This window comes from Hyperoodon ampullatus (genome assembly GCF_949752795.1).
Source record: "Hyperoodon ampullatus genome assembly, chromosome: 13".
Lineage (NCBI taxonomy): Eukaryota > Metazoa > Chordata > Mammalia > Artiodactyla > Ziphiidae > Hyperoodon > Hyperoodon ampullatus.
This window is the reverse complement of record NC_136926.1, coordinates 10,183,018-10,206,707: the sequence shown is the minus strand read 5'-3', so window position 1 is coordinate 10,206,707 and position 23,690 is coordinate 10,183,018. Positions and strand designations below refer to the sequence as shown.

The 23,690-nt window shown below is 41.4% G+C and overlaps 1 protein-coding gene across 1 annotated transcript in view; it reads right to left on the bottom strand.

Annotated features, from left to right (window-relative positions):
* Positions 1-23,690, bottom strand: part of ACAD10 (acyl-CoA dehydrogenase family member 10) — a gene marked incomplete at its 5' end in the record, with an annotated part of 45,529 nt that overhangs the window by 8,549 nt on the left and 13,290 nt on the right. The window contains 6 exons of the mRNA XM_079717725.1: positions 1,624-2,024; positions 10,740-10,913; positions 11,673-11,818; positions 12,913-13,063; positions 17,063-17,244; positions 18,757-18,825. Of these exons, the coding sequence (XP_079573851.1) occupies positions 1,624-2,024; positions 10,740-10,913; positions 11,673-11,818; positions 12,913-13,063; positions 17,063-17,244; positions 18,757-18,825 (1,123 nt within the window). The remainder of the gene's footprint in view (positions 1-1,623; positions 2,025-10,739; positions 10,914-11,672; positions 11,819-12,912; positions 13,064-17,062; positions 17,245-18,756; positions 18,826-23,690) is intronic.

The following is a 23,690-nucleotide window of genomic DNA, read 5'->3' as shown; positions in this document are numbered from 1 at the left end:
GATAGGGCACAGATCGGAGCACAGATCGGTAAGCACCTTTCTGATGAAAATTTGGTAATATTTATTGAAACTCAAAATGGCCTTATTCTTAGAGCAGTATTTTTACTTCAAATAAATGATGCTGTAGAAACAGTAAATGGACACAGAAGCATGTAAGAGCATTCAATGTACCTTCCTTGCACAGGATCCAAACCCCCCCCTTTTTTTTTAAGATTTTTTTTATGTGGACCATTCTTAAAGTCTTTATTGAATTTGTTACAATATTGCTTCTGGTGTTTTTTTTTATGTTTTGGTTTTTGGTCTGGAGGCATGTTGGATCCTAGCTCCCTGACCAGGGATTGAACTCACACCCCCTGCATTGGAAGGCAAAGTCTTAACCACTGGACCGCCAGGGAAGTCCCCCAACACCTTCTTATTCTGGGGTGCTCTCTCACTGTATAAATTTTGGTGGCATCAAGGCGCGAGCATGGGACCTACACCTGACTGGCCGAAAATTCCCACCTCAATCTTGGAGTCCTGAGGAAGCATCCAGCAGAGACCTCCCGGTTGCTGCCCTAGTGACAGCCTTGGCCACGCTCCCTGCAGCCAGCCTTCCCTTGGCTTCTACTGTCTCCTTCAGGTAGCTCTTCAGCCTCCCTGTCCATGTTAGCAGCTAGCTGCTAACTCTCCTGCTTAAGTGACCCAGAGTGACCAAGACTGAGATCCCCACAGTGTCCTTCAGCCAGGGTCAGGGTAGACAAATTATGGTGTACCTGCAATGTGGTCCTCTCGGGGGTCCATCTCCAGGAACTGATGTGGGAAAATGATACATCATCAAATAACAGAAGCAAGTGGGAGATTCAAATGTATAAAACAATTTCATTACAATAGGAATAATAATAATATATATTCACACGTTATAGGAAAACAGAGCTGGGAAGCTAATAAACCAAGTTGTTGCCATTGATTAGCTCAGAGGGCAGAGAATTTTAGAGAACTCTTTCTATGTCATGAACTCTTTCTACTCTTGCCATGTTTGAGCTCTGGTTACTTTGCGATAGGTTTGTAACTAGGAAAAAAGGGATGATGCTATTTCTTTTTAAAGTAGGTGATGGTTGCATCACAGGCAGAATATGTGCTCCTGAAGACTTCAAATAACTTAAGAACTAACATAAGCCAAGACTAATCCTGAAAAAGAACAGCAGGAATTTCCGTTATCAGCTAAAGTGGTGTCACCGTGTGTCAAGAGCATAAACACAGTTTATACTGGCCCTTCAACTTTGATGTTAGGGATTCTTTAAAGAGAGCCTTATTTAATTGATGCAATTTATATCATTTTGTTTCAAATTTACGTGATTCAGATATGCATAAAATGAGCCCACCTGCCTCAGAGTTATAAACCACAGACACGGCGTTCCTCTGCCTGGCTGAGTATGAGGCTGAGACACGGTCACACAGAAAGAGCAATGAAGTGAATCTGAGTGACCTAGAGCTGGCTCTTTCTAATGATGGTGGAAAGCGGAAATCATTCAACTCGGCCCTCCCATCTCTTCGCTGACTGGGAGGGAACAGATGTGGCCGGCATACGAGCTGAGGTTGGGCCTTGCTAACGAGGTCTCCCCACATCTCGAAACGCTGCTTTACCTTGAGATCTTCGACCAGTGGGGAAGGGGTCCACTTCTCGGCTGAGGCCTGGTGATGCTGCAGCTCTGGCTCAGCGGGGTACACATGCTGCTCCATAAACTGCTTCAGCCGCTGATACAGCTCCCTGACTGGTGGGGAAAGGCCTTCTAGAGAGAAGACCAGAGCTCCCTTTGAGACATGAGCTGGGGAAGAGTCTGTCGAGGTGACATAACTCCTCATGCCTGGGGTCCTCGGCAGGGACTGTGACCTGGCCCGTGTGTGGTGGGACCTTGTTAATGGTTTGGTGGCTGGCATCTCCTTGAAAACCCGGAACCCTTCTTTGACTGCAAAATCCCATGCCAGGTTAGACATAAATTCAGTCAGCTTTCCAGTTTGTCCCGCAGTAGCCGAGCTTGCATGCCCTAAGCAGAGGCAAAGAAAACCAGTGAGTACCCCCCAAATAACCCTTAATAGTGATGCTAACACGGGACAGTATTGTTCCATCAGCTGCTACTACCATTTGCTGAGCACTTGACCTGCACCAGACTCAGCGCTAAGTGCTTGACATGCATTATTATAGCTAATTGAATTCCTGGACCTACACGACTGTTTTAATCCCCACTTTATAGACAAGGATCCAGGTTTTAGGGAGGATAAGTGCCCAAGCTTACATCAGTGGGCTGGGAGCAGAAGTTGGACTCAGTTGGCCTGCTCCCTGCTCTTTATCTCTTCTTTTCCTAAAGAAACTAAATTAAACTGGGAATTCCCCAAATCACTTCTGCTGTCACCTTGGGCTATAGGAAGCCCTGCCATGAAATTCATAATAATAGTGTCACAGGGGATTGGATTAATGGCTAGTTCCTGGGCACCATTTTGTCTAGATCAACACTGTCATCAGCGTCACAGAAGTCACTCTAGTCATGCTCTGTTTTTTTCTTTGCTTAATGCACATATCAAGACTTTTTTAAGAAAAGATTTTTGAAAAAATTTAAATTAAGGTGTAGTGTACATACGTCCTCTTTAGAAAGTGTACAGTTCTGTGAGCTTAGTCAGGCAACCACTGCCACCATCAACATCAGTACACATATTCCCATCATCCCCAAACTTCCACGGTGTCCCTCTGTAGTCAAACCTTTCCCCTTGCCCCTGGGGAACTGATCTATGTTCCTGTAGTTTGTCTTTTCCAGAATGTCATATGAATACATATGTCATATTCTTTTCAGTGTGGCTTCTTTCACTCAGTATATCTGGGATCCATCCATGTGTCTCCTTATACTGTGAATATTGCCTTTTTATAGTGGGATTTTTCAGTCAGCTCATCTGAATTATTTTTAGCATTTCCATGTTCTAAAGAGACTGTTTTCCTCATTTGCTTTGTATCAATAAATGGATCTTTGCAGAGGCCTGTTTTACTTCTGGCTCCTGCCAATGGTCAAGTGCTAGTCCTCAAAAGAACTATTTCATGCAGCTTTGGTTTTAAAGATATTACGCTATTCCTTACAAATTGGGAACCAGATCCATCTGCTACACAGCAGGGAATGCAGCCCACTGGACCTCAGCAAGTCTTTGCTTGGCACCTTCTGGGTACTGGGTATGGACCCAGGCCCTGGGGGGCCAGCTGGGAATCAGGTAACCCCCTTCCCTGAGTCACAGACTTACAGCGAGGGCCACTGAGCACGAGTGGGCTAGGCTACATTTTCCCCTCCTAACTCAGACTGTACAGGTCTCATCGAAGGGAAAGATATCCCCCCCTTAACATTCATTGTTATTCATAATGATTTTTTTTCTGTTGTTTTCTTTGTTTCTATTTCATTTATTTCTGCTCTCATCTTTATGATTTCTTTCCTTCTACTAACTTTGGGTTTTGTTTGTTCTTCTTTCTGTAGTTCCTTTAGGTGTAAGGTTAGATTATTTGACAGTTTTCTTATTTCTTGAGGTAGGATTTTATTGCCATAAACTTCCCTTAGAACTGCTTTTGCTGCATCCCATAGGTTTTGGATTGTCATCTTTTCATTGTCATTTGTCTCTAGGTATTTTATTTCCCCTTTGATTTCTTCAGTGATCTCTTGGTTACTTAGTAATGTATTGTTTAGCCTCCATGTGTTTATGTTTTTTATGTTTTTTTCCCTGTAATTTATTTCTAATCTCATAGCGTTGTGGTCGGAAAAGATGCGTGATATGATTTCAATTTTCTTAAATTTACCGAGGCTTGATTTGTGACCCAAGATGTGATCTATCCTGGAGAATGTCCCGTGTGCACTTGAGAAGAAAGTGTATTCTGCCACTTTTAGGTGGAATGTTCTATAAATATATCTGGTCTATTGTGTCATTTAAAGCTTGTGTTTCCTTATTAATTTTCTGTCTGGATGATCTGTCCATTGGTGTGAGGTGTTAAACTCCCCCACTATTATTGTGTTACTGTCAATTTCCTCTTTTATAGCTGTTAGCATTTGCCTTATGTATTGAGGTGCTCCTATGTTGGGTGCATATGTATTTATGATTGTTATAACTTCTTGGATTGATCCCTTGATCATTAGGTAGTGTCCTTCCTTGTTTCTTGTAACATTCTTTATTTTAAAGTCTATTTTGTCTGATATGAGTATTGCTACTCCAGCTTTCTTTTGATTTCCATTTGCATGGAATATCTTTTTCCATCCCCTCACTTTCAGTCTGTATGTGTCCCTAGGTCTGAAGTGGGTCTCTTGTAGCCAGCATATATATGGGTCTTGTTTTTGTATCCATTCAGTGAGCCTGTGTCCTTTTTTTTTTTTCTTTTCTTTTTGTGGTACGCAGGCCTCTCACTGCTGTGGCTTCTCCTGTTGCGGAGCACAGGCTCCAGACGCACCGGCTCAGCAGCCATGGCTCATGGGCCCAGCCGCTCCGCGGCATGTGGGATCCTCCCGGACTGGGGCCTGAACCCGTGTCCCCTGCATCGGCAGGCGGACTCTCAACCACTGTGCCACCAGGGAAGCCCCTGTGTCTTTTGGTTGGAGCATTTAATCCATTCACATTTAAGGTAATTATCGATACGTATGTTCCTATGACCATTCTCAATTGTTTTGGGTTTGTTTTTGTAGGTCCTTTTCTTCTCTTATGTTTCCCACTTAGAGAAGTTCCCTTAGCATTTGTTGTAGAGCTGGTTTGGTGGTGCTGAATTCTCTTAGCTTTTGCTTCTCTATAAAGCTTTTGATTTCTCCATCGAATCTGAATGAGATCCTTGCCGGGTAGAGTAACTTGGTTGTACGTTCTTCCCTTTCATCACTTTAAATATACTGTGTCACTCTCTTCTGGCTTGTAGAGTTTCTGCTGAGGAATCAGCGGCTAACCTAATGGGAGTTTCCTTGTATGTTATTTGCCATTTTTCTCTTGTTGCTTTTAATAATTTTTCTTTGTCTTTAATTTTTGTCAATTTGATTACTATGTGTCTCAGCGTGTTTCTCCTTAGGTTTATCCTGCCTGGGACTCTCTGTGCTTCCTGGACTTGGGTGGCTATTTCCTTTCCCATGTTAGGGAGGTTTTGACTATAATCTCTTCAAATATTTTCTAGGGTCCTTTCTCTCTCTCTTCTCCTTCTGGGACCCCTATAATGTGAATGTTGGTGTTTAATGTTGTCCCAGAGGTCTCTTAAGCTGCCTTAATTTCTTTGCATTCTTTTTTCTTTATTCTGTTCCGTGACAGTGAATTCCACCGTTCTGTCTTCCAGGTCACTTATCTGTTCTTCTGCCTCAGTTTTTCTGCTATTGATCCCTTCTAGTGTATTTTTCATTTCAGTTATTGTATTGTTCATCTCGTTTGTTTGTTCTTCAATTCTTCTAGGTGTTTGTTCTTTAATTCTTCTGGGTCTTTGTTGAACATTTCTCACATCTTCTCGATCTTTGCCTCCATTGTTTTTCCGAGGTCCTGGATCATCTTCACTATTATTATTCTGAATTCTTTTTCTGGAAGGTTGCTTATCTCCACTTCATTTAATTGTTTTTCTGGGGTTTTATCTTGTTCCTTCACCTGGTACATAGTCCTCTGCCTTTTCACTTTGTCTATCTTTCTGTGAATGTGGTTTTCGTTCCACAGGCTGCAGGATTATAGTTCTTGCTTCTGCTGTCTGCCCTCTGGTGGATGAGGCTATCTAAGAGGCTTGTGCCAGCTTCTTGATGGGAGAGAGTGGTGGTGGGTAGAGCTGGGTGTTGCTCTAGTGGGAAGAGCTCAGTAAAACTTTAATCCTCTTGTCTGCTGATGGGTGGGGCTGAGTTCCCTCCCTGTTGTTTGTTGGTTGTTTGGCCTGAGGTGACCCAGCACTAGCGCCTACAGGCACTTTGGTGGGGCTAAGGGCAGACTCAGGGAGGGCTCAGGCCAAGGAGTACTTCCCAGAACTTCTGCTGCCAGTGTCCTTGTCCCCGTGGTGAGCCACAGCCGCCCCCCGCCTCTGCAGGAGACCCTCCAACACTAGCAGGAAGGTCTGGTTCAGTCTCCTGTGGGGTCATTGCTCCTTCCCCCTGGGTCCTGATGTGCACACTACTTTGTGTGTGCCCTCCAAGAGTGCAGTCTCTGTTTCCCCCAGTCCCGTCGAAGTCCTGCAATCAAATCCCACTAGCCTTCGAAGTCTGACTCTCTGGGAATTCCTCCTTCCATTGCCAGACCCCCAGGTTGGGAAGCCTGATGTGGGGCTCAGAACCTTCACTCCAGTGGGTGGACTTCTGTGGTATAAGTGTTCTCCAGTTTGTGAGTCACCCACCCAGCAGTTATGGGATTTGATTTTTTTGTGATTGCGCCCCTCCTACCATCTCACTGCAGCTTCTCCTTTGTCTTTGGATGTGGGGTATCTTTTTTGGTGAGTTCCAATGTCTTCCTGTCGATGACTGTTCAGCAGTTAGTTGTGATTCTGGTGTTCTCACAAGAGGGAGTGAGTGCGTGTCCTTCTACTCCGCCATCTTGAACCAATCCTCGATTTTTTTTTTCTAACAGAGGGTACAAACTGTTTTCTTACTTTTCATTTCCTTAGTAGGATCTCACTCTCAGAGTACTGCTTTGTCTCTTGGAAGGTCACTTGTATGAGCTTGGGTTGATTTAAAACTATCACTTCCGATATATTTTCCCAAATGTAATCCCAGCAGAAAAGACCACATCCATGACTGACGTCTTCCTAAACTGCAGCCACCAGCACTTTTTCCTTTCTAGAATTTCAGCAGCCATCTACAAGAAACCTAAACTTCAGTAACCACTTCTTAATGAAGGAAAGTGATACTTGGGATCAGCTGGTACAGACTGTAAATCAGCCCCCAGGCTCTGGTCAGTGTTGTCCCTCTGCCAACCTAAGGATGAGCCCAAATCTCCTGTGATGACATCACAGAGAGAATGCCTTTGAAACACACTGTTCTTCTCCAAAACCCCCTTTCCCAGGGTGATACCAAGTATCGCAACTGTTAAAAAAAAAAAAAAAAAAAAGACTTTAACAGTTAATTAAGAAGACAAATGCGCAGAAATAATACTTGTGTTCAAAGAGTTGAGTTTTTTGTTTCCCTAATCAAATGATTTTATCCTATTCTTTAAAAAAACTGACTTCACTGTTTTTACATAAGAAAACTAAGGCACTTCCTCAGTATGTCTGCTGGCCTTCCAGGTAGGAGGGAAGGGAGAGCACAATCAAGATCAGAGGAACAGAGGCCTGAAAGGACAGCACATCTGTTTTTCCATGTGGTGGCAAACACTGGCGTGTTTTGCCTCTGAGGCCAAGACAAGCCTGAGGCCAAGCCAGCGGCTCACAGGATCTTGGAAACTGTCAAAGGGCTTCCTGACAGGCAACTTGAGGACAAGCTGGCGAAGTTTATTGGTGTAGAGATTCTAGAATGAGTAATTCTGTTTTAAAAACTGAGATATAATTGACATAATGGGCAAAATCGATCCAGCTATGCCCAGCCACTGGAGCAGAACCCAGCGAGAACTTGGCTGCCCACTAGAAAATGCCCACAGGCAATCAGGCCTGCACATCACTGTTTGGACTTAGCAGCCATTCTGTTTAATTAAATGTTTCTGGTTACCTTTCACTGTAAAACCATAACAAAAATTGGGAAATACTGGCTTAGAGCTGAGACTCTCCAAAAGAAGAGCAAATACCATTTCCAGGAATTACTGCTTATTGAGATCACGGAGGGTTAAACTAGAAATTCTCCAGATGCTGAATTTTCTCTGGAAAAATCACAACCTTCTATTGCCACTAACACCTGGCACAGTACCTGGCCTAGGAGAGGCTCTTGTGAGTAAATGGATGATCAGTTCCCCTATTGCAACTGCCTTTCTCAGAAGATTCTGGCACCCTGGCTGAGAGCGACATGCTGCCAGAAAGCCTTGGGTATTGATGACCACGAAGCTAAGATGTCCCCATAGTACTAGCAAACCCACTGCTGGGCTTCTTTCTACGTGCCTTTTAAGTTTTCATCTCGGAAAATTTCAAAGACAAACAAAACTAGACAGAAGAATATAATGAACCTAAAGGTTTCTACCACTCAGCCTCAACAATTATCAAAGCATGGCCAATCCTATTTCACCCTCTGCCCTCCCCACCCCCACTGCCCTGGATTTTGCTAAAGTAAATCCCAAACACCACATCATTTTATTTATAAACATTTCATTTATGTCTAAAAACAAAGACTTAAGAACACCCACAACAATACCATTACCACACTTAAACAACAGTTAACTATGACGCCTTAATATCATCAACTCTCCAGTCAGAATTCATTTTTCACTGACTGTCTCAAATATTTTTTTTCAGAAAAATTTCTTTTTTCAAACAGGGATCTGAATAAGGTCCAAATACTATTTTTGGCTAATGTATCTTTTAAGTCCCGTTCAATCTATAGGTTCCCTTTTCAACATCTTTTCCCCTTTTTTATCTGTTGAAGAAACTGAGTTGTTTGCCCTGTGAAGTTTCCCAGAATCTGGATTTTTGTGAATGGCTCTGCCTCAACGGTGCTGTTGAATGTGCTCCGCTGAACCCTCTGTTCCCTGTAAGCTGGTGGTTGGCACTCGAGGCTTGGTCAGATCCAGGTTCGACTTTTGAGGACAGCATCAGGAGGTATGTAATGTCTGGCTGCCTCTCTCGATTTCAGCACCATTAATGCTTATTTTCCAGATGCATTCATGTAGTAGGGGTGGCAAATTGGTGACACGCTAATTCTATCATTGGGTCCAGGATGCTTCTCTAAAGAGAAACTTTCTCTCATCAATCATTTGGTTAGCCTGATATGTAATTTGTATGGGAAAAGGCAGGATAAATGCTTGACTCTCTTCCCTTTATTTACCAGTTTTCAGAGTAATGGGTTGCTTTCCTGTCAACCTCCAAAGTCACCAGTGAGACACTGTCTCTTTGTTTTAGTATCACTCTTTACTCATGGATTTAAATATATTTGATGTGTTTCATCCATTTCAGCTATCATCATACTGGTGCTCAAAGTTTCCTGTCATTAGCAAGTGGGAGCCTATTCAAGTTGAATCCTGAGACCTTTAGATACGACCTTCTGAATCTTCAACAACCTCCTTGCTTTCTGGTACGGCAAGATGTTCCAGGTTCATCTTGTGGATATTCTGCCCTAGACCTGAAATCAGCCACTTTCTCCAAGGAGTCCTGGTTCCTTTTGGTGAGAATGGAATTTATAGATTATAATGTGGGTAATTAGGGGTACTTAATGCTATTGGCTTAGTCACTACTTCTAGGTCTTTTGGTTAGATTCTAACTGCTTGCTTTCTACTTGCTTTCCTTCTACATAGGAAACAAACTTTAATCTGTCTTTCTACTTTCTTAAATAATTTAGGATATAGATTATTTCCACTTCTACCCTATAGAATTTAGAATTAAAACTAATAACATTGTGCCATCCTCGCATATATATATGAACACTCCATAGGTGACATATGTATATATCAAACCATCAGTTCTAAGTAGCCATACTTAACTTTTCTTCTCAAAAGTTCAAACTTAAAAGATACAGTCTAGAAAACACTGGTTAAATAAAGTATTTTACCATATATATATTTTTTTTTTGCGGTACACGGGCCTCTCACTGTTGTGGCCTCTCCCATTGCGGAGCACAGGCTCCGGACGCGCAGGCTCAGCGGCCATGGCTCACTGGCCCAGCTGCTCCGTGGCATGTGGGACCTTCCCGGACCGGGGCACGAACCCGTGTCCCCTGCATCAGCAGGCGGACTCTCAACCACTGCACCACCAGGGAAGCCCTTTACCATATATTTAAAAGCACCGTCAAAGAAAATACGGTCATCTTTTCTTCTACAATCCTCTTACTGGGCAATTTGGCAACATCTACAAAATTGTTAAATACACATTTTTAACCCAGAAATTCTAACCCTGGGAATTTATCCTTCAGATATAGTCACATGTGTGTGAGAAAGGATGTCCACCAACCACTATTTGTGATTGCAAAAATCTGCAAACAATCCAAAGATACATCAATAGGGGAACTGGTTAAATACATTACAGTATATCCATACAATGGAATGTACTATAGAAATCAAAAAGAATGATGTAAGTCTGTACATATTCACATGGAAAGGTCTCAATGAAATATTGTTAAGTGGAAAAAAATAAGGAATTTGCCTTACATATAGTAATATCTAGTAACTATATAGTAAGTTATAGTTACATATATATGGTAATTATATATATATACACACACACAAATATTTCATAGAAAATCTTAAGCATACAAAATTTTTAAATCAAGGTACTGAAAACTACCTGTAAGATGATCACATTTTTATAAAACTTGGAGAGAGAGAGAGAGAGAGAGAGAGAGAGAGGTGACAGATACACAGAAAAACTGGGGGACCCATAATAGTAGTTTCATCCTTGAGGAATGGTGCTGAGAAGAATGGAAAATAATTTTATATTCTTCTATATGGTTGAATTCTTATCATGTATGTTTTTACTTTAAAAAATTTTGTGCCTTATTTTAATAACTTAAAAATTTTTAAATATTGATATTTAAAAAATATATATATGATATACACTTAATGACAAATGGTTGAATTAACTGAATCTTGTAATTCGGTCATGAGAGGGTTTCAGGGATAGAAGCCCCTTGGCTGTGACTCACACCCCGAGGCCAGCTCTCCCAGGCCCCCATTACCTGTGAGTGAGCGCTTGTAGACTCCCTGCAGGATTGCGGCAATGCGGAAAAAGGAGAAAGCCATGTAGAAGTTCCAGTTCTCAGTGGGATGGATCCCCATGTGAAGACAGTACATCCTGAAATACTCCTCTGCAGTAGGGATTCCCAGCTCAGTCAGATCACTGTCACTCAAACCTGAAGCGACAGACAGACCCAGGACTAGGCAAAAACTCCATGCTCCCCTGTGGCTCCAAGTATTTGAATTCTGAAAATCACTTCATCCCTTGGAAATCAGCTTCACAACTAGTTCAAAGAGTTATAGCTCATCATTTCAAGATGTCTGGAATCCAGGCATGAAGCTGTTATTCACAATTTGGCTCTTAAAAGTTTCAGACTAAATTCGCAGTAAAGGAAGGAATGAGGGGCCTCCAATTCCATCTGGGCCACAGTTCAGGGTGGATGCATATTATTTTCTACCAGTCATTTGATTAAAAAAATGGTATTCAAAGAAGATCTCGCCAAATTATGAAAAAGATAACTGCAACAAATAAAAAATCTTACCTATTTCCTTCATTTGTAACATTTTGATGGTTTAGAAGCATGTAATATGTTCTGTTCCAAGAATTTATCCTAGGAGTATAACTTATATACAGGCAAAGATATTACTACACAGATATTCACTGCCTTTTTTTGTGGAAGCACAGGGAAGGTAATATTTTATAAAAAAAACAAAAACTGGAAACAAATATCCAAATAGGAATCAAACCAAATGCCTTATTAAGTTAATTCTATAACAATGAAATCCTATACTGTCGTTAAAAATGATGCTGTAGAAGAAATACTCAATACCTGAATTTCACGCAGCCCCATCACAAACTGTTTCAGCATAGTTTGCCCAAAAGCTTTGAGAAGAGCACTGGCTCCATCCCTCATTACCCCAGTGGCAGTTCCTACCTGGCTGAATGGGAAAGCTGGATGGCAGGTAGTGAGCCAGGCAGCTGTAGGCCACATCGGCAAAGGGGTCGCCTAAGGTAGAGAGTTCCCAGTCAAGGACGGCAAGCACCTCGGCCGTTTCCGGATGGAACAGCAGGTTGTCCAGCCTGCAGGAGCCACAGAAGGGATGGAGACAGCACTAAGAAAACTGACCACTAGGGTGTATTCTGTGCTGGGCGTCTTCTGCTGACCCCTTCAGAAGCACTCCCCACCCCTCCCATGTGCCCGGGAGCCTGCATGGGCGGCATCCACCAGCTCCCTTGCCCTTTGGCTCAGCTGGGAGCAGCCAACGGGACACCAGCAGACAATGGGAAGGGGGCCTGCACATTAATTCCCCACCCCCCTCTCAGCAGATAGCTGAGGGACAGCTGTATTCCTCTCCTGAGGGCCATGGCTTTGGTCAGGTGGCCCTCGCCACATAGAGACCATGTGTGGGTTCTGGTAATTACTCCTTCCCGAGATGGTTTTAAAACAGGTCGCAATTTTTTGACACTCCTACCACAAAAGAAAGAGTCTAATCCTTCACCCCTGGAAGCAGCTCACTTCTAACAATTACAATACAGGTGGAAGTGGTGCTGAGTGACTCCTGAGACAGGGACAGAAAAGGTGATCAGCTCCCCGCTGGCTCTCTCCCCTCAGAACACACACCTTTGCAACCGTGAGCCACTACATAAGAAGTCCAGCTGGAAGCTGCCATACTGGGAAGACGAGGTGGGAAACCACTGAGACACAGAGAGAGGCTCAGGGAGCCCAGCTCTCCTCTGCCCTGGTGCAGGTGTGAGCAAGCCTTCAGGCGATTCCAGTCCCCCGCCTGAGACCCACCTCAGTGGCTCAAACAAGCCATCCTGTCCCAGACTGCAGACTCATGAGTAAGATCATTGCTGTCGCTGTTGACAGCCACGCAGCTTTGGAGTTGTCGTTACAACTGAAGCCCGTGCTTGTACCTTCAGACCCGGGGGGTGGTACTAACTCCTGCTGTTGCACAGGCCAGGCCCCCCATCACAGAGAATCATCTGGCCCCAGATGTCAAGAGTGCCAAAGCTGAGAAACCCTGCCTTAAAGGCCACGCACAGGGAGAGCCCGTGTAGTGGATAATTGTCAACTGTAAACTGGGGCAAGACCAGCTGCTTAATTTCCCCTTCAAATACCCTTCCCATCAGTTTCCACAACTAAGTATCAGCCCTCCTCACGCCCAGTCGACCTGAAGTCCCCATGCACCACTGTGGTCTGCTGCTGCCTGGGAAGGTGGAGGGGCAGCCACTGGATAAGCCTCTCCATTGGCGGGATGGTGCTGGTTTCCGAGGCTCGATACTGCTTGATCCATGTTTGTACCTGGCGTGCAACATAGTCCCCTGAGGGAAAGAGGATTAGAACATGGTGTGCCAACTCAGCAACCTCCAGAGGTTTCGAAAATCAACCAGTGCGATGAAACCCTTTGTAACGTCTGAGGCATCTTCTTCCCATGACTAGAGAATTTCCCACATGATGTTCCTGCCCCCTCAACCTGGAAGCCACTGCTGTTTTATCTTGGCTGGATCTGTGTGATCTGGGCATTGTTCCCAGCCACACAGCCTCGGAGCCTGATCCCTGGCCCTCTCAGATCCTATGAGCTTCCTAACAGCCTTTAATAAATCCCTTCTTGGCTAAAGGACAGTGACTGGCTAAGAGCACAGGCTCTGGGGTGGATGGATGGTCTGGGTTTGGTTCCCAGCTCTGCCATTGTCTGTGTTATCTCAGGCAGGTTACTTTACCTTTCTATGCCTTTGTTTCCTCATTGATGAGATGGCCCTCACAGAGTTGTTGGGAGGACAACAAATATGTAAAGCCCCTGCAAATGTTCCTGGCATGTAGTAAGTACTACATGAGTATTTGCTATTATTCAGTTGTTTGCTACCAGAGTTACCACAGTTGAGGAACTTGCAAGTTATATCTGGGACCACAAACTGGAGGGAGTTCTGGAGTTGCCTGGCTCACAGTTAAGCTTTTCAACTAATTTAACCTCTCTAAGCCTCCACTGCTTCATCTGTACAATGAGTGTACTGCCACCTATATTCCCTAGGACCACTGTGAAGGCCAAATGAAGTCCATATATAATATGCCAGACACAGAAGGCTGCTCAGTGAATAATGACCATTATTACTGTCACTGTTATTAGTTGTCAATTGACAATTATTGTCACTATTAAAACAATTCATAATTAATAAGACATCACACCACTAGCTCTAAGTCAAGCCCTCACCCCTCATCTGAGAGCAAAATGTTCCCCAGAAGCTTGAAGACAAGGATAGAGAGATTGGGCTCCTTCTGTGGAGTCTGCTGCACACTCAGCACCCAGACACCTGTCCTTCAGAGGATCCAGCAGGGCTGGATGAGAGGTGAGATCAAAATCCACAGGCATTTAACCCCAAACAATTCAAGCCTTTAGAACTAACTTCCAGTTTTCAGAATTATAGGAAGTAGAAGACAGCAGTAAATGAAATCATAAGGTAACAATCAAAACAAATCTATAATATACATACCTGGTCCCTTAAAAAATTCATTAAAAAAAAACAAACAGTGAGGGTACTGTTCTAGATTCCTCGATCAGATCCCGATTTGGAAAACCAACCAAAAAAACTCACTTATAAAAGATGTAAGGGGGGTAATGAGGAAATCTGAATATGGACTGGGTTTTATATATTCTGGGAAAATGGTAAATTTCCTTGGATGTGATAATGGTGCTGGGAGATGTCCTTACTATTAGGAAATGTAGGAAATGAGTACTGAAGCTCTTAGGAGTCAAGCGCCAGGATCTCTACAACTTTGTCAATTGTGCAGATAGAAACAGAAGGAGCTATATAAAGGAATATGGCAAAAGTTAACCGTTGTTAAAATCAGTCATGGGCATATAGTTATTCATTGTACCATTTCACATTTCTAGAGTTTGAAAATTATCATAATAAATTGAATACAAAGGCCACCAGGAACTGAGTCTTTGCGGAAGGAGCCCCTCAGGAAAATCTCCTATATGGATTTAGGATGTCCCCCTGCCCCCCACGCACACACACCACCCCAGTGCTATACACACTCCCTTCTCATGGGAAGCAGATGCAGCTGTCCCTGCGGCTCTGGCTCTGTTGGCCACTGGTCCCGAGCAGGCTTGCCAAGGCACTAACGCCCTTCCTCCCCAAAGCAGCCTGCCCTCTGGGATGAGAAAAGAGAATTATAGGTTCCCTGCAGGTCCTTGATGGAAAGGTTCTTTGTGATAACTAGACTGGACCTAAAGGATCTGGTCAAAAGTCCCTTTTGATCAGAAATCATGTTGCTGTGCTTTTTCTTTTCCTTACAAGTTTAAATTTGTTCTCTTCAACACATCATATGTTCACATGGCTTGAAATTAAAGTGACAAAAAGGAGTGCAATAAAGATTTTCTCCCATCCCCCTGCCCAGCCACTCAGCCGTTATTCCCCAAAGGCAACCCATGTGACCAATTTCTTAGGCATCCTTTTGGAGATATCTTCACGTGTGCAAATAAACATTTAAATTTATTCAAATATACCAATTTTACACAAATGGTGTACTATCTATATATAGCCAATGCCCCACGCAGCAGCTGGGTTCCTGACATAACTTGAGAAGAAAAGGAAGATCTGATGCCCCTGTAAACTGGATCAGTGAATGTGAAATTTGAGGAAGCTGCTTTATGAGATAAGGCTCCAAATACAGCCTGCGGCCTAGGAGGCTGACACTGAGTCATATAGAATCACACCAGATTTCTGCTTTGTCTCTTTGTCAAACTAATACGCCAGTGGAAAGTGCATCAAAACAGTCTACTTTAAAAATAAAAGGCAGAGGATCCACTCAGCACATGGGAGAGGCCTCCTTAAGCTGCTCTCTCTCCACTGCGGCATGGGATGTCACATTGCCCATTGCTTCATGTGACAGAGGCTTTATCTCCATTCAAAGCACTAGGACAGGTGCCATCTCCTTTGCTTTTCACATCAGCACTGTGAGGGGGGCAGGGCAGGGTTTTTTAAATTTTGTTTTGTTTTTTACTGAACCTTTACTGTTGAGAAAACTATAACAGAGTAATGGGACTTGCCCAAGGTCACCCCACAAATAAGCACCTGACTTCTGGTCTAGGGCTCTTTCCACTTTGAAACAATGGCTCAATATAGGCAACATCTATGGTCTTTGCCTGCTGACCCTTTTACTGGTAACTAGGGCTCCCAGATAAAATAGAGGATGCTCAGTTAAACTGGAATTTTGGATAAACAACAAATAAATTTTTACTGTAAATATTTTCCAATGACACCACCAAGATGGAGGGGAGCCCCACTAAGCTGGTAACTCTGGTCAACAGGTTAGTGCATGATATGGATCAGGCTGCGTATGGAGGGGGTGAAGAACTCCCTCAATTGGGGCTGTGAAGTCAGCAAGCCTACTCTGTGGTAGCAAAGTTTCTCAAATGGTTAGTTTTGAGACCTCAGATCATGTGCCTATGGAATGACAGAATTTTAGGTAACTTGGTAGAAATGTGTCAGGAAGTTGATGTACTTTAGACACATACTGTAGCCTTTGATATGGTCCTAGAGAAAACAGGCACATTTTGGTTAAAAGCAGAGAAAGAACAAAATACAGCTTATTTGAGAGATTCTTTTTGACCATGGTCAACAATGCACACTGGTTGAGAGTCAGATAATCTTGAATGCTGCAGGGCAGACAAAGTGAAACTCTTTGGCTCATGCTAAAGTTTCTGCATGCAAAAGCATGAAGACAATGGTGATGGTGGTTATAAAAGTGTGTGCATTTGTCAACATTCGTAAAATGCTACATTTCAATACAACTGACTTCCAGAAAAAAGGAAAAGGGAAAACCTGACAATACCAAGTGCTTCCAAGGATGAGGACCAACTGGAACTCTCAGACATTTTTTTAAAAAAAGAAAGAAGAAAACAGAGACAAATTATACAAACAAATACCTTGGCATAACGGCATTTAAAAAATATATCCCTAAATATTTCCTCTAAATATTGTAAAGAATATTTAGAGGAAATGGTGAAAAATGGAGAAGAAAATATGTATCTTAAGTACTTTTGGCCAGTATCGAAAAAAAAAAGATTTAAATGATACAGTGAGATAAAAGTTTCAGGGAAGAGAGATTCTGTAGTCCATGAAGGGATTTATCTCAGGACAAAACACCTAGGTAAGTGACACTTACACTAAAATGAAAGTGGATTTCCAAGTAGGAAGCTAACAAGCCCACCTCACATTTACCAGTGGTGCCTTAAAACCTTGGTACCATGGAAATCATGAAAGCAGAGGCACCAGTGAGGAAACATCAGCACAGAAGACAAGCGGCCCCGTGCTCACCGTGTTTCCCATAGTCTTCTAGGCCTGCGGCCTTGAGGTCCACACTGTGAATCTTGCACAAGACTCTGTTCATGGCAGTGTAGATGGCCCGCCTCTGGCTGGGCTCCAAGCCTGGCAGAGAGGGGTCTTTGTAGATGAGGCCCGGGCAGTACTCCATCAGATAGAAGGGGGTGCCGATGACCCTAGCAGGGACACAGACAGGGTGTTTCAGTGGCCCATGATGTGGCAGGCTGTTAGTCATGGCACTGCTCTGTCCTGTGTGTAAGCTTTGAGTGCTGGGTGGGAGTTCGGATCCAGAGTACTGGAAACTTCCTTTTTCCTTTGCACATAAGCACAGGGGTTAGAAGTACTCCCTCCCCAAACCAATCCACACACACACATCCCTGTCTACACTTCCTTGCCAGCATGCCTCTCTTCTCTTTGGTCCACTTGTAGAAGCCATCGGAATGGGATTAAGTGTGATAATACAGGAAAGCAGCAGGTTGAGAGGGGGATTTGGAGTCAGAGAACCAGGCTTAAGTGCCACCTCTGCCCTTCCTAGCAGTGTGATCCTGAGAAACATATTAAAGCTCTCTGAGCTTTGTTTTTTTTAAATCTATAACGCTTCAAAGGATAGTTATAAGAATTAAGGGAGCAAATACATAGGGAATGCCTGGCATATGCTTCTGGCTTCAGTGAGAGTTGGATAAGTATCCCTTCTTGTTATTGATGTTATTTTCATCATTATCCAGTGGTATGAATGGCACATACAACACCCCAAAGTATTAAGGTGACACACCAAAATGTCATTAATCCATCTTTTTGTCACTACTAGAAATCAGTTTAGTACTCTGAAAAGTTGTTTTGAAAATTCTACTATTATAACTATTCATCCTGACTTGAACATGGCCTAGATATTAATTATATTATTAAATTATTTTTAATTATCTTAAATGTAATATTGCTGTGGTTATGAAAGAAAATGTCTTTATTCTTAGAAGATGTATGCTGCCTGAAACTTATTTCAAAAGGTTCAGTGAATAATAATTTATATACATACATAAAAGATATACTTATTAACTTACAAAATAATTATATAATTATTTAATAAACTTATTAAATTATGTTATAAAACATTTTTAGAAAAATGTTATATATAATTAACTATTTCTATAAAATTATTTTATATAATACACCTATTCACATATATACACCTACACATATATACATATACATAGAAAGCAAATGTGGCAAAATGTTAACAAATGTTTTCATCTAGATGAAGTGTAAATGGGTGCCCACTGTACTATTTTTTCTTCTTTCAACTTCTGTGTATGTTTTGAAATTTTCATAATTAAAAAAATCGGGAAAAAAGAGACAGACTCAGAAAGCATATTATAAAGCAATTCAAAAACAGTTTAGAAAGCCCACAATAAAAAAAATTAATTAAAACAAGCAACATGAAGCTAGATGGACATATATTTTTTAAATGTTAGAAAAGATATTTCCTACCAATTCTCACGAAAGCAGGCATTTATCTTTCAGGATAACTTAAAGATCTGTGAACTTCTAGGGGAGGTTACTATAAAATCTCTTTTCTCTTCTACCCAAATTTTACTTGTCTTTACTCTAGGAAACTGGAATGTGAGTTAGCATAAGGACTTTTCTCTTCTGTAGCTTGAATACACAATAGAAAAAATAAATCTGAACATTACCTTGAATCCTCACAGAGGTCAAGAACTTTGGGGACAGGGACTCCAGCATTCGCAAGGGCTTTCATTATCCTGCCAGAACAAAGGAAAATGAGAGACACTGCTGAATGAGATGACTGGATATTCTTGAAATTATTTTTTGATTTAAAAATTTTACATGCAGAAGTTAAAATGGAATGCTAAAATTTAAAAATTTCAATTGACCCAAGAAGGCAAAAAGGCAAGGAGAACAAAAGACAAATGGGACAAAGATCAAACAGCAAAATTATAGACCTGAGTCAAACATACTGATAATTACACTAAATTTATTAGAGTAAACATTCCAATTAAAAGACAGAAGTTGTCCTACTGGGTTCAAAAGCAAGACTTAATATACTGTCTATAAGGGACATGCTTTAAATATAAAAACATAGATAGAAATAAATAAATAAAACAAAATATGAAAGGATGGAAAGGGAAGTTCCATGCAATTGGTAAGCATAAGAAAGCTGGTATAGCTATATCAATATTAGAAAAAGAGACCTTAAGGCAAAGAGGACTACCAGAGATAAAAAGGGACATTTCAAAACAATACAAGAGTTAATTCACCAGGAAGATATTACAATCATAAATGTGTATGTGCCTTAAACAACAAGGTCCTACTGTATAGCACAGGGAACTATATTCAATATCCTGTGATAAACCATTAGGGAAAAGAATATGAAAAAGAATATATATATATATATAAAATACGGCATAAAAAAGAATATATATATTTGTAACTGAGTCACTTTGCTGTATAGCAGAAATTAAAACACAACATTAAATAACTATACTTCAGATTACAAAAGTAAATAAAAAATGTGTATGTGCCTAATAAAAGAGCTTCAAAAATACCTAAAGTAAAAATTATCAGAATGAAAGATAGAAATGGACAAACTCACAATCATAGCTGAGACTGTAAAATGCCTTTATCAGTAACTGACTTTATCAAAACTACACTAACTAGAAAAAGTCAGTAAGACACAGATCTGAACAACACTACCAGCCAACTTGACCTGATGGACATTCCTATAACACACACACAGACACTGCAGGATACACATTCTTTTAGAGTGCACACAGTATATTCACCAAGATATATCACGTACTGGTCCATAAAATAAGTCCTAATAAATTTCCAAGTATCAAAATCTTTTTTTTTAAAATAAATAAATGTATTTATTTATTTATTATTTTTGGCTGCATTGGGTCTTCGTTGCTGCGTGCGGCTTTCTCTAGTTGTGGCGAGCGGGGGCTACTCTTCGTCGTGGTGCGCGGGCTTCTCACTGCAGTGGCTTCTCTTGTTGCAGAGCTCGGGCTCTGGTTGCACGGGCTCAGTAGTTGTGGCTCACGGGCTCTAGGAGCGCAGGCTCAGTTGTTGTGGTGCATGGGCTTAGCTGCTCCGTGGCATGTGGGATCTTCCCGGACCAGGGCTTGAACCCGTGTCTCTTGCATTAGGCAGGTGGATTCTTAACCACTGCACCACCAGGGAAGCCCCAAGTATCAAAATCTTACAGAGTATTTCTAAGACCTCAATAGAATTAAACGAGAAATTGTTAATATGTGATAGCTAGAAAAAGCCCAAATATTTGGAAGTTAAACAACACACTTCCATATAAGCCATGGGTCAAAGAAGAAATCACAAGGGACATGAGAAAATATTTCAAACTGTAATAATAATAATAAAAACACATGTCAAAATTTGTGGGATGCATATGTGCTTACAAAGTAATTTATAACTTTGAAAGCTCATATTAGAAAAGAAGGAAGATGTTAAATCAATGGCCTAAGGTTACACCTAAGAAGGTAAAAATACACCCACAGTAACAAGATGGAAAGAAATAAAGCTCAGAGCAGAACTAAATGAAATGGAAAATAAACCACAGAAAAATTAACAAAACTAAACATTTGTTCTTTTAAATTATCAACACAATGATAAATTCCTAGGTAGACTGATGAAAGAAAGAGAGATAAAATACTATCAATCCACAGCAGGAATGGTAAAGATGGGAAATCACTACAGATCCTACATACATTAAAAGGACAGTAAGGGAGGACTTCCCTGGTGGCGCAGTGGTTAAGAATCCGCCTGCCAATGCAGGGGACATGGGTTCAAGCTCTGGTCCGGGAAGATCCCACATGCCGCGGAGCAACTAAACCCGTGCGCCACAACTACTGAGCCTCTGCTCTAGAGCCCGTGAGCTACAACTGTTGAGCCTGTGTGCCACAACTACTGAAGCCTGCGCACCCAGAGCCCACGCTCCGCAACAAGAGAAGCCACCACAATAAGAAGCATGCGAACCGCAATGAAGAGTAGCTCCTGCTCGCCGCAACTAGAGAAAGCCCACGCGCAACAACAAAGACCCAACACAGCCAAAAATAAATTAAAAAAAAAACAGTAAGGGAATATTTTGAACAATAAATTCAACTGTTAACATGAAATGGACATATATAACTTTATATATTTTATAATATAATTTTATATATTTTAATAAATGTACAAATTCCTTGCAAATTACAATTTACCAAAACTAAGGCAAGACGAAATAAAATACCTGAATAACCCAATATTTATTACATCAAACCCATAATCAAAAAACTTTTCCTGTGGGATAGCGAGGGTGGGAGGGAGACGCAAGAGGGAAGAGATATGGGAGCATATGTATATGTATAACTGATTCATTTTGTTATAAAGCAGAAACTAACACACCATTGTTAAGCAATTATACTCCAATAAAAAAAATTTTTTTAAATGACATATACTATAAAAAAAAAAAAACTTTTCCTAAAAAACCTCCAGGCCCGATGGGTTTACTGATAAATTCTATGAAACATTAAGGAAGGAATTTTTTTAAATAGAAAAATAATTAGTCGGTCTTATCACCAATAACTGGCTCCTGCTTTTGGCTGCCTGCTGTCCTTTCCCCTTTTCATGTTCTGATAGTAATACCTAGACATTCCTTTGGGAAACAGCTCTCCCCCACTGTAGGTTCACATGGTTTGGGTGAGAGTGACTCAATCCTGATTCCAGGGTTGAGCACAAGACCCAGATTTGGCCAATCTGAATAATGCATCCTCCTGACCACAGAGATTGGTTCAGGAACAAAGCTGTGACCCATATTGGGCCAACGAGTCAATCTCTGGAGATATGCTGGAACGTTCACTGTGGTTATCAAGGAGAGAAGTGTTGAGAGATGGAGAGAGAGAATGAATGGGTCCTGGTGACATTATTTGGGCCCCTGGATCCAGCCATAACTGAAAGGTTTAGATAATGAAGCCAATACATTTTACCACTTCTCCTCCTTTCTTTTTTTTGAATACTTAAGTCAGGCTAGGTGGGTTTCTGTCACTTACAATTTGTACTAACAAACGCAAACATGACCAGGGTAAACATTTTGGTGTGTTCCTTTCCAATGTTTTTGTTTCAATGTACAAGTCTTTACAAAAAACATAGTTAAGACATATACAAAAGACAGATACAGTTTGTATCTGTTTTTGCTACATTAAAATTTTATTTTTGGCAGAGTCCCCTGGTGGTCCAGTGGTTAGGACTCGGCACTTTCACTGCCATGGCCTGGGTTCAGTCCCTGGTTGGAGAAATAAGATCCCCCAAGGCACAATGGGCGGCCGAAAAGGAAAAAAAATTTATTATACACATTTTAATTTTATTATAGGCATCCTTTTATTGGCTGCAATAATAGCATAATCATTAAGACTGGGGTATGGAATCCTACCAGCCCTGGGTGTGAAGCCAGACTCCATCACTCACATACTAGATGTGTGTCACTAGTCATGTTGCTTAACCTCTTTGAGCTTCACTGTCCTCATCTATAAAATGGAGATCATAATAGGACCATATCAGGGAGTTGTGAGAATGGTTTGAATTAACAATATATTCAAAGCATTTATTTAGTGCCTGACACATACTAAACACTCAGTAAATGTTAGCTATTACTATTATGTTATTGTTCCAACAAGCAGAAATACCAAGGTTTGCATAATCATTACTCATTTATTGTACCTGTAGGTTTCCAATTTTTTTTATTATAAACTACACTGCAGTGAGCATATTAATGCATAAAGCTTTTCTCCCTATTTAGAACTATTTTTTAAAAGAGAGATCCCCTATTGGAATTATTAGGTATAAAAGTATGACTACCCTGAGGTTTTTATAAATTATGTTATACTGTTTTCCCAAACAGTTTTCCAAATTTGATTTGGCATTTTATAAGCAGATACCATACACATTTCATCTTCAAATGCACATTTTATTCCTTTACTAAAATGGAAATTCTGTGCATTCTTGGATTTTTCGATGTCCTTCTAACACTCCAGAATTCCTCAGTACGCTAGGAAGTTGGTGAGAGTTCACAAGCAGGATGCACAGAGACAGTGGGAGTTTTACATTTCAGGGTTTCTCTTCTACAAGCACACACTCACTATCACACGGGCACATTTATGAATGCTCACGAATAGCTACAGGTTTTTTCCTGAAGGCTTCATAACTGTCAGTCATCAGTCCCCGTAACACTTAGAGAAGTCAGATTCAAGAAACCAAAAAGTCAGAGGAGAGACAATAAATGGTGAGAAAGAAGAGGCCAGGAGCCGAAATCACATTTTCCTTACTACTCTCTGCAGCTTTCCTTCTGCAGAACATGATAGGCTGGAAGGAAGGAGGAAGGGGAAGAGAAAGCCGTCCAGGAGAGGAAGCCCCACTCTGGAGTCCAGTCATCGCACTGCCACTCACTGTCCAAGAGTCTGAAGCTAGTGTTTTTCAACCTACTATGTTTAAACTTTCCTATTCACAAGGCAAAAGATTTTATTTTGGATGGGTTGTAATACATTTTTTGTTTTAAACATTTTATTATGAAAAATATCGAACATACATAAAATTAGAGGGATTCATATAAGGAACC